Below are 12,338 nucleotides of genomic sequence, written 5' to 3'. Positions count from 1 at the left end.
AGGGTATCTCTGAACTTGTGAAAACAAATATTGGGGAGAGAAGGTGATCCCATTGTGTTGAGGAAAGAAAACGTTTTGAATCTTATGAAAGGGTAAATCATGTTTGGAGGTAGTTGGAGAGATGATAATTGGGTTTCACTGCTAAATATATCACATTTATTGAACAAGATAAAAAACGTGAAATACAAATAGTAGGTTATCAGATCACACAACTTTTGATGAAACATTTGAAGGAGTGTGCACAAATTTAATTGTTGCATCATCCTCAATTCCAATTCACTTTCAATTCCACAGTTATCATTAGGCTTTTTCTCTTGGCATTGCAGCATCAGTTACAACTAAAGGACAATTTCAACAAGAAAAAAATCACTAAGTGTGTGAGAATTTTCAAAAAAATTAACATTTGCAAACGTTAATATTTGATGCATTGATTTGTTTGATTCATTTCGATATTGCAAACTATTGAAACCTGTTCCAAGTTTCCAAATGTCAAATCTTGATATTTTCTGGGGAAGTATGTACCAACTTGCTTCAAGACGCATTTCATGTTTTCATAGTCAGAGCAACTAGTATCTTAAATATTAAAGACTATTCACGATAACAAGTGAGCTGACCAAATTTAAGGCCTTTGCACCTTGACTTCAACCAGGTAGATTTTGCCTATCTAACTGAACTTCTAACATGTAGTGCAAGTGCAGTTTTTGGCTGGCTGGCGGATTGTCGAATTGTTGAAGAGCAGAGATGAGGGAGAATATGCCCCCAAATCTGATTCATAGGGTCAATTTAGATAATGCATACACTTACCCTAAACCATGGTACCTTACAATATGAGAAACAAGTGTCCATATATCTGCAACTGCTACATCTTTTATCTTCTAATATCGAACCTTAAAAGAGACCAGTTTCTGATCCCAGGATGACCTGGGCTGCTGAAGATGAATAAAAAGGCATGACCATTTGAAAAAGAAAACTATCCATATCAATGGCCCTTCAACTAATAAACTGACCTTTCCATAGCTTCCAATTCCACCTGATGTAAAAAAAATATATTGAACTGATTAAACTAGTGTGAATATAAAATATTAGAAAGAATACTCAAAGATATTGGGGGCCATTTTTGTTTGAACTACTTATCCCTCACTATAACGTTTCAAAAACCACTCAACATCTCAATTTTGCGAAATTCCATCAAACATATTACTTTTGGTATTGAATTCTGTAAAATTGCTGATTGGCATCCTACGGTTAATATTAAATGAGGGATCAACGACAACAACATATAAAATTCAATGGCTGCAACATTTTTTGAGAATAATTTTGATTAGCAGTGTGCATATGAGTTAGTAATAATTCTATAAGGTTCTATTTCAGAGTGACATCCTCACACAAGGAAAAAGACAACTGTAAAATGGCTCTATTAGATTACAATACTTCAGATGGGAAGTCTGCTGTTTGGGTCTACTTTTAAGCTATTAGATCAAGCAAGTTTAATGATTATTTAATTTAGATCGCATGCATGTTGCTACAGTTGGCTGTGAAATAATTAGAAATGGACCTCAGATATGAAAGAAGGTTGAGCTTTCTTATTCAAACACTCAAAATTATCAGATACAACACACACACACACACACACAGCCAAAATGCTGGAAGAATTCAGCAGGTCAGGAAACACCTATGGAGGTAAACATTTGATGTTTCAGGCCCGAAACGCCAACTGTTAATTTCTTTCCACAGACGCAGCCCGACTTACTGAATTCCTCCAGCATTATGTGTGTGTTGCTCAAGATTTCCAGCATCTGCAGAATTTCATGTTTATGAAATTATCAGATAAAAGCTATTATAAATTATTACCTAACTTTTGCACTGTCTTACATAACGCTAAGTTTTTATAAGGAAACCTATGCTGCAAAATGCAGTTTCAGTCCCAAGACTTAATGTATCTAAAGTTACCACCTACAGAACCCAATTGTGCTACAAGTTATTTGGTTGAAACTCAAAAAGGTTCATAAATACCTAATCCAACCACAGACTCAGATTTCCTGATGTAGCATTTGGATCATTCTGTTTTGAAGGGTTCAAAATCAGAAGAAACTGCATTTTTTCTCAGAATCTTGTTTATAATCGGCGTATTATTATTAAAAATCATGCATAAGGAAATGATGGGTCAGTGCAACTTCAGAACTATTTGTCTTTCTAGATATAGTGAATAACAGACAGGGTCACTTTATTCAGATTACAAAGCACGTTCTGTTATTGGTGTAAGGATGTGCAAAAATGTAGAGACTAATATAATTACAATAACAATGTTGTTTTGCACAAAAACACAAGCAAATGAATCAATTTCATTGTTGTCACCATTTCATTCAATAAGACTAACCTCATTTAACACATTATCATACATATCAATCTGCAAGATATTACAAATTTCCAAATGGTTCCATCCAGTATCATCAAAGGCACTATAACCTGTTCAGAAGAGGTTGGGAGCACAAAGCATTTTCTTCAGTCTTAAAACCTTTGTATTTGTGCCTCAGTTATGGACTTTGAAAATTGAAGCCAGTGTTTGAGTCTAACTTAGAAGCCTTTTAACTAAGCCACAGTTTGTCCTTGGATCCTTACTGAAATTTAGCAGTCTTGAGAAACTGCAAAACTAGCCTTTGGACAATTCAAGACACTGGTTGATTAACTACAAGGGAAAAACAATTCCATGCATACCTCTACTGCTGTTAAAAGACTTCATTTATATTAAATTATATTAAACCATTTTTCTGTTTTTAATATAATTCACTCTCTCCCAGCAATGAATTATTTGTTAAAATTTGAAAATACGATGTATGTAAAACAATTTCCCATCAACACAGACTCTTTGCTTCCTTTCTCCCAGTTCTACACTTCGCACATTGAGCTCACGAAGTCCTTTAATGCACAAGGTAGGGTAACTCCAGCTTTAATGGTGACGTTCAATTTTTCAGGAACTGTTTCTCATAGCTAATTATTTTAAGCTGTAAGCTATTTCACGTATTTCCATAGTGTTGTGTGACCTGGTTCAAAAATTGAACAGTAAATTTATTTTGTGTAAAGCCACATAGATCAACAATATAATGTTGGGAAAGAAATTGTAATTTCATGAAAACAACATCCAATGGCAGCATAAGTTCATTCATGAACTTGTACAGGAAAAATGTAGTTTTAGGTTTAGGTTCAATGTTACTTACCCAACGTCAAATTCATGTAGCTGAAGAGCCCTATTCTCTCTCTCTCTCTCTCACACACACACACACACACACACACACACACACACACAAAACTCTCACATAACCATCTTTATATAGATTGTGTTTCATTCATAACATGCCAGTAATTGGTGATATCACAAAATTATCCTGGTAAACTCAAAACATGTCAATATTTTGCATAGCACCTAAATGAAATTCAGCATATTACTACACGAGGTATTCACATAATATTTGTCCTGCCGGTTATTTTCATGAAGTTACAAAATGAAGTGGGAAACAAACCAAGAAATTAGCAGTTACTTCTTTCTGAAAAATTCATTTGTCAAACTGCATTTTTGTATTTTTGAAGTAAAATAACAAATGTTAATGATTGGACAAATTTGGCCATAAATATGCAAATTGGCCCTGAAAAGTCTCTGAGCAATTTGACTTTTTCTTTATCGTTCCTACTCTGATGCTACATCACAGCATATCCAACTTCCAAAACACCTTCATATAAAACACACAATACTGATCAGATGGAAATTGCAGTGTCAATTCTTTTTGCACCTTAATTTAGATAGAAGAACCATCTTCCAACATCTTGTGCCCCTTCTTCTGTTTGAACTCCCTTCAGGAGCAAATTTACTAAAGGGCATGTCCTCGATATGTTCCTTTTGTAACTGCATCTCTTCGCAGGACTGTGCTGCCAGTCTGTATATTTAAGTCCACTGTTGGTGGAGATGGAAGTGCTATGTTTGTATTAGGTGATAGTGTCGTTTCTCTTGCTTCTGGTTCCATTTGTCCAGGAACGAAAGGAAGTACTTTTACTGGTGCCTGCTCATTGGATATCAAAGGAGCTTTACTTGCCTGATAGAGAAGAGAACATTTAGAAAAGTTATTAATAAGGTTTTCCACTCTACTGCCATGCAATTTCATCAAAGAAGAAAAACGATTAAAAAAATCAAGGGTTCAAAAAGGCCCTGATATAATGTGGCATAATGTCATTTTTAAATAAAGGCTCAAAATACATATTTTCACTTCTTTGACCCAGAGTCAATTTGGCAGAATAAAGTCCAATTTCTTTCCATTTGCAAGTACTTTTTTTTAAAAAGTAAAAATTACAAAATTTTTACAACACATGAGAAAGTAACAGTGGTGCAGTTATACACTTACTCTATTCAGATGCTACCTTTCCCATACACTGATTTCAAGAGAAACAACATGACCTCAATTGCTCATATTTTTGTCAAATGTGCATTTATGCCTAATAGTTTGTGACTTTGAATACATTATAGTCAGAAATGGTGGAAGTGAGGTCATTAGAGCGATGATTTCTGACAATATTTTCATGAATGAGTTGCACTGATTGGTGTAACTTCTATCTTAGTAAGGACTGGAAAAAATAACTGACAGGATGTAAAATAAGTATTTGACAATGATTCAATATCCTGAAAGTACTTAGTTCAAAACATGTAGTCCATATGAAGGAATTTAATACCACAGGAGGATAAACGGATGAAGAGATAGCTTTTGAGAGATGTAAAAAAAAAAATGGCATAACAGAAAGAGCTTTTGACTTTAAGATAGCCAAACACACTGTTTAGAGTTATTCAGCTGTCCTACAGATCAGGTTAAAGTTCTTCAGTGCTGCCATATCAAGCTGACAACGATGGTGGATAATTAAAGGACATCACAAGTGAAGGCTCTATGAGTATCTCCATTCTCTGTAATAGTCAAACTCAGCACAGGAAAGGAACAGACTCGTGGAGCTTGTTGCAAGCATTTTCAGCCAGAAACTGCAGGTGGCTGATCTATTCTGGTATCCTCTTGTAGTTTCCGTCAATAAAAAAAATACATACAGGTAATACGATTTATTCCATGGAAGAAAGTAATGGCCAGGTGCACTGGATTAAACAAGGACTGTCAGCCCTAAAAATACCCTGGCTGCAGTCTTACTATCCAGAATTAGCTGTGCTGCTACCTAAGCCATACCAATAACATTACAACACTGAGATTTATCAAGTAAAGAGGAAAGTTGCTTTCATATGTCCTGTCCTCAAGGGACATGACAGTTCTAACCTTTTTTATTCATTTAGAGAATTTAGACATCTTTAGTAATACAGCATTTCTTATCCATCTCTAAATTCCCCAAGGACAAAGAGAATTGGTGTGAAAATCTTCATCTAACTAGAGTCAATTAAAGAGGAAGGTTGTACTTAGAGAAACCCAATTATTTGCCGCAGGACGTTAACGTAGGGCATGGGTTCCCAACCTGGGGTCCATGGACCCTTCGGTTAATGGTACCCTGAGTAGGGGTTCCTGGGGGAAGAGGTAAATAGAGTTGGTACCCCTTGAATGCACCTGTACAATGAGAGTCAAACATTTTCCCTTAATGTTCAATGGCAATGCTGTGGCAATGCACCTCAAGGATGTGTGCTTAGTCCACTGCTCTACTCCCTCTACACTCCTGACTGCGTGACTAGGCACAACTCAGTTGCCATCTATAAATTCACTGTTGATGGCAGAATCTCAGATGGCGATGAGGAAGGGCACAAGACTGAGATAGATCAGCTGGTAGATGGTGCTGGAACAATGACCACGCAACCAATATCAGCAAAACCAAGGAACTGACTGAGGACTTCAGGAAGGGAAAGTTGGGAGAATGCACATCAATTGCCATTGAGGCCTCATCAGTGGATAGGATGAGTAATTTCCAGTTCCTGGGTGTCGACACCTCAGAGGAACAATCCTGGGTCCAACACATTGACGTAATCATGAAAAAGGCTCGCAAGCATCATTAGGAGTTTGAGGAGATTTGATAATTCATCAAAGACCCAAGCAAATTTCTACAAATTGACAGTGGAGGGCATTCTGATTGGTTTGCTCACCACCTGGCATGGAAATTCCAATACACGGATGGAAAGAGACTGCAGAGTCTCAGCTAGATCGATCACAGGTCTAAGCTTCCCACCATCAAGGTCTTCTTCAAATGGTGGTGCCTTAAAAAGGGGGCATCCATCGTTACCTGCCCTCACCACCCAGAACATCCTCCCTTCTCATTAATACCATTAGGGAGGAGATGTCAGAGTCTGAAGAGCCATACTCAACATTTTTAAACTAAGTGCCTTTTCTCTCCCATTAGATTTCTGAAAGGTCCATGAGCCCATGCACACTACCTCACTATTCCTCATTTCAACAATTTATTTATTTTTTTATTGAAATTTATAGCAACGTTTTTATGTCTTTGCACTATACTATTGCCACAAAACAACAAATTTCAGTGATGACAACCCTGTTGCTGACCTTCCACCACTGTGGGCACACTGCTCTCTATCTGCAGCTAATACCCCTCAAAAGCACCTCCCAAATTGATGGCCACCACCACTTACATAAACAAGGAAAACATGAAAATATCAAGTCACAATCCTGACTTAAAATAATAGTCCAGTTCCTTCATATCTCTGGATCAAAATACTGGAATTCTGTACCTACTATAAATGTTTAACAAGGACCTCAGCATTGGCAAAGGATGGACTGGACATAAAATTAAAATGCATCTGGCCATGGACAATCTGAACACAACTGCAAGACCTTATAATTTTTCCATACCCAATCAAGCTGTATGCTATAATACAAAATGAATATTCCTGATCTAGGTAAATTCTGGGCTGTGAAAATAAGAGTCCAGTTAACTGACCTGTGTCATGCTGGACTTGGGTCAGTTAACTGGACTCTTATTTTCATGAGCAATTAATTGTGGACTTGCCAGTGGTATGAACTTCTTATTAATGAATACAGGGATAATAAAGAATGGAAGGCTGTGTTCATGGAGCAGAGAGACAGACTGGCAGAAAGAATGAGGAAGTGTACCTCACGGGAATCACACACAAACAAAAAAATGTACACACAAGCAGACAATGGACATGCTTGTGCAAATCTAGCTTTTGAACACAGAGTAAGTTTAGCTTTGTCACGTGTATGCCAAAACTTCAAAACATACAATGAAATGCATAGTTTTGTGTCAACTACCAACAGAGTTTGAGGGCGCACTAGGGGCAGCTCACAAGTAAAGACAAACTTCCAGTGGCAACATAGCATGCGCACTAACCCTGACCCGTACATCTATGGAATGTGGAAGGACACTGGAGAACCTGGAGAAAACTCCTATCGTTTTGGAAAGAACATTCAAACTCCTTACAGAGAGCAGCAGGAATTGAACCCACGATGTTGGCTAACCGTTAAACTACCGTGATAACCATGCAAGGTAGTGGATATTGATATAAAGAGATTCAAATGGGTCATTATACTTCTTCAGCAAAAAAGTCTGGCCATTCCTTCAGAGTGGTCTCCTGTCAAATCTTATCATCAGGGTAACTGCAGATTGGAAATAAATCCTCAGCAGTGTATTCACACTCTGAATTTTATAACAAGAGGAACAAGGGGAGAAAGAAAATAAAATGAAAAATAAAGTAATTACACAAATGTGTCACATGTGGTCCTTGGAACATAACAAATTACAGCAGGAAGATTAATGGCATTTTTAAGTATACCCATTTATATAGGCAGACTATGGTACAGCGACTGGAGCTGTTTCCTCTCAGCTTCAGCCCTGCCCTCTGCTACTGTGTGTATGGAGTTTGCATATCCATGACCACAATGGGCTCACTCAGGCGCTCCCGTTTCCCTCACTATTACAAAACAGGTTGGCAGGTTAATCTAGGAGACGTATAGGAAGATAAAATGGAATTACAACAAAATTAGTATAAATGAATACTGGATGGTCAGTGTAGACTTAAATGGGCCAAATAGCCTGTTTCTATGCTCTATGACTCTGCGTCTCCAAGAACAACAGTATTGTCCTAAAACATTCATTTTTTTAATATTTTAGGCAGTGTTGATCAATGGAGGGATATCATTTAGAACCTTATTGTACAGCAGGATAAGTAGATCATTACTACTCACTGCCAAGGCTACAAGGAGCCTCAAATCCCTCAATCAAAGATATCAATTAATAATGCAGCACTTCTTCAGTAAACCATCAAAATGCTTTCCCAGATTACTTTGGGAACATAGTAGGCACAGTATATTCTAACAATGTAGTTGAATTCCATGCAACATCCAGCAGTTTTATGCTCAGAAACAGGTTATGAAAACCAAGTAGACTATTTCTTCTCACTAATCATATCGCAGAAAACATTATTGCATTATATCAAGCAACACACACAAAATGCTGGTGGAACGCAGCAGGCCAGGCAGCATCTATAGGAAGAAGTACAGTCGACGTTTCAGGCCGAGACCCTTCGTCAGGTCCTTTCGTTAGTCCCGACGAAGGGTCTCGGCCCGAAATGTCGACTTGCTTGAATTTCCAGCATCTGCAGATTTTCTCGTGATTGAATTATATCTTTAACTAATTTAAATGATCTCTTTCATAGCTCTCCCCAATACCTAAGTGATATTAATGAAAATGTTCTTCCATAACATTTCATCTTACTTTTGGTTCTCCAAGTGTTAAATGTATTCTGAGTACCTCAGCTACAAAACCAGCCCACGAGTCTTACCGTTGTCTGTGGTGCTGTACAGGCAACGCCACTAGTTTGGACTGAAATACCAGTTTCTTCTTTAATAAGCCCTCTTCTGTCAAGAACACTGAAAAAAAAAATGCATTTGGGATTAGTTCTTAGTTAACTAAATTCCTTTTTGGGAGACAGATTGGTGGGCAGGGTTAAAACAGGATAAAAGGAAGAAATTGAGCAAAAAAACCATTCAGCAATCAAAAACATGAGACACAATATGGCAAAACTTCAATGAGCTGCAGCCATATTATTGGCACCAATATTCTAAAATCTTCAACCACCCTTTGCACAATGGTACACTTATTAAAAAGCCCAAAGCTGCAATTCACAAATAAGTCTTTGGCATTGGTAAGTTCTTTACATTTGTGGGAGGCTCGAGAAGGAAGTGCAGGAGCCCTGGCTGAGATATTTGCATCATCATTAGCCATGGCTTGAGCTGCTGATAGTTGAAAGGCAGCGCGTGTGTTGCCTTTACCTAAAAAAGGCAGCAAAGGAAAACTTAGCAACTATAGGCTGGTAAGTCTAACATCTATGATAGGCAAGTTACTGGAAAGGATTCTGAAGGGAGCGATATATGTACCTCTCCAAAGTGGTCGATTAGGGGTAGTGGGCCAGGCCTTCTGCCTGGGAGATCAATGTCTTACAAACCTGATGGAGTTTCTTGATACCATGGTTTGTAATGTATGGACTTCAGTAAGGCTTTCGATAAGGTTCCATGTGGTGCGTTGCTCAGTAAGGTTGGATCACAAGGAATCTAAAGAGAGCTGGCTAGTTGGAAGTACAATTGGCTTGATGGGAGAAAGCAGAGGGTGATAGTGAAAGGTTATTTCTCAGACTGGAAACCTGTGACCAGTGATGTGCCTCGGATCAGTGCTGGGCCTACTGTTGTCAACCATATCAACAATTTGGATATGAATGTTCAAGGCATGGTTAGTGTGCAGATGATACTAAAATAGGTGGTACAATGGATAATGAAGAAGTTTGTCAAAATTACAGGGAGATCTTAATCAGCTGAGTAAATGGCCCAAAGGATGGCAAATGGAGTTAAACTTGGAGAAGTGCGACGAGTTGCAATTTGGAAAGTCAAATCCAAGTAGGACGTTCACAGTCAACGGTGGAACCCTGGAGAGTCCTGTAGAACAGAGTACAGAGCTTTGTGAAAGTGGAGTCACAGGTAGACAGGGTGGTGAAGAAGGCCTGTGGCACGTTGGCCTTTTGAGTATAAAGATGGAGATGGCATGGTGCAGTTGTACAGGAGAATGATGAGGCTACATTTGGAGTATTGTGTTCAGTTTTGGTCACTTGCTACAAGAAATAAGTTATTAAAGAGCACTGTCATCCCTTTCCCTATAACACAGTCCATCAAGTGCTGAACAAAGAGGTATTTTATAGAGGGGTATGAAATCATGAGGGGCATAGATAGGGTGAATACACTCAGAGATTTCACCTACCTCCCCCCCACCCCCAAGATCTGGAGAATCAAGAAATAGAGGGTGTAGGTTTAAGATGAGAGAAGAAAGATTTAAGGGAAACTTGAGGGACAACTCCCCCCCCCCCCCCACAGAGGGTGGTAATCTATATTGACGAAGCGTTTGAAGCAGGCACATTAACAACTTTAACAACACAATTGGATGGGTACATGGATCGGAAGGTTATTGGCAAACTGATGGCAAATGAGACGAGCTTGGATGGGGTATCCTGGTCAGCATGGACCAGTTGGGCCGAACGGCTTGTTGCCTTGCTGTACAATTCTTTGACTGACGATTTTAAAACTTGCCCAATGTTTAAGTATGTTATAATATTTGTGTTTCTCAGAGTACCTGCACAAAAACCCGACATAAGCCTGTCAGCAGTTAACTTGAAGAAATCAAATGACTGGTTAAACAGTTTATCTTTGGGGCTATCAATTGTTAAAAAGAGTAAATCAGCATACAGCAATAACCCTGCATTTCTTTAAATATTCAGAGCAACATATTTGTCTTTGCTCTTCGATAACCACTTGATTGAACCCAACCAAAGTTTAGCAAGCTTTACTCTGAATAAAATTCATAGAAAATAAACACAGAAGCAAATATTTCTACAAAAATATCAATTTCAACAAAAATTGAGGATAATTCTACAACTGCAAACTAAGCTACATGAAGTGACCAGGCGTATAGATGAGGCTAGTGCAGTGGATGTGATCTATATGGATTTTAGTAAGGCACTTGACAAGGTTCCACATGGTAGGCTTATTCAGAAAGTCAGAAGGCATGGGATTCAGGGAAGTTTGGCCAGGTGGATTCAGAATTGGCTTGCCTGCAGAAGGCAGAGGGTCATGGTGGAGGGAGTGCATTCAGATTGGAGGCCTGTGACTAGTGGTACCCCACAAGGATCTGTCTGGGACCTCTACTTTTGGTGATTTTTATTAACGACCTGGATGTGGGGGTAGAAGGGTGGGTTGGCAAGTTTGCAGACGACACAAAGGTTGGTGGTGTTGTAGATAGTGTAGAGGATTGTCGAAGATTGCTGAGAGACATTGATAGGTTGCAGAAGTGGGCTGAGAAGTGGCAGATGGAGTTCAACCCGGAGAAGTGTGAGGTGGTACACTTTGGAAGGACAAACTCCAAGGCAGTGTACAAAGTAAATGGCAGGATACTTGATAGTGTGGAGGAGCAGAGGAATCTGGGGGTACATGTCCAGAGATCCCTGAAAGTTGCCTCACAGGTAGATAGGGTAATTAAGAAAGCTTATGGGGTGTTAGCTTTCATAAGTCGAGGGATGGAGTTTAAGAGTTGCGAGGTAATGATGCAGCTCTATAAAACTCTGGTTAGGCCACACTTGGAGTACTGTGTCCAGTTCTGGTCACCTCACTATAGGAAGGATGTGGAAGTATTGGAAAGGGTACAGAGGAGATTTATCAGGATGCTGCCGGTTTAGAGAGTATGGATTATGATCAGAGATTAAGGGAGCTAGGGCTTTACTCTTTGGAGAGAAGGAGGATGAGAGGAGACATGATAGAGGTATACAAGATATTGAGAGGAACAGATAGAGTGGATAGCTAGCACCTCTTCCCCAGGGCACCACTGCTCAATACAAGGGGACAAGGCTTTAAGGTAAGGGATGGGAAGTTCAAGGGGGATATTAGAGGAAGGTTTTTTCACTCAGAGAGTGGTTGGTGCCTGGAATACACCGCCTGAGTCATTGGTGGAGGCAGATACACCAGAGAAATTTAGGAGACTACTAGACAGCTATATGGAGGAATTTAAGGTGGGGGGGGGTTATATGGGAGGCAGGGTTTGAGGGTCAGCACAACAATGTGGGCCAAAGGGCCTGTACTGTGCTGTACTATTCTATAATAATAAGTTTACTTAACAACACTTACATGCTCAAAAACAATCCCCATATTCTTCTAAATAAAAGACTTATTTGGCCACTGTTACTAAACATACATAGAGAGCAGTCAATTTCTTATACAGGTTGAGTACCCCTTATCTAAAATTCCAAAATCTGAAAACCCCCAAAATCCGAAATTTCTTTGAATGCTGACAAGACGTCATAAATGGAA

General features: G+C 38.9%; 1 protein-coding gene across 1 annotated transcript in view; it reads right to left on the bottom strand.

The window, feature by feature from the left end:
- Positions 1-1,745: 1,745 nt before the first annotated feature.
- The window catches only part of zdhhc9 (zinc finger DHHC-type palmitoyltransferase 9), a 135,420-nt gene continuing 124,827 nt past the window's right edge, over positions 1,746-12,338 (bottom strand). The window contains exons 8-9 of the mRNA XM_072270665.1: positions 8,777-8,864; positions 1,746-4,085 (exon numbers count right to left, since the gene is read on the bottom strand). Coding sequence (XP_072126766.1) covers positions 3,864-4,085; positions 8,777-8,864 — 310 coding nt within the window. The 3' untranslated portion in view covers positions 1,746-3,863. The remainder of the gene's footprint in view (positions 4,086-8,776; positions 8,865-12,338) is intronic.

The sequence above is a fragment of the Mobula birostris genome, chromosome 10 (assembly GCF_030028105.1).
Source record: "Mobula birostris isolate sMobBir1 chromosome 10, sMobBir1.hap1, whole genome shotgun sequence".
NCBI classification, from domain to species: Eukaryota; Metazoa; Chordata; class Chondrichthyes; order Myliobatiformes; family Myliobatidae; genus Mobula; species Mobula birostris.
The sequence above is the reverse complement of the archived record's forward strand: the minus strand, read 5'-3'. Positions and strand labels throughout refer to the sequence as shown.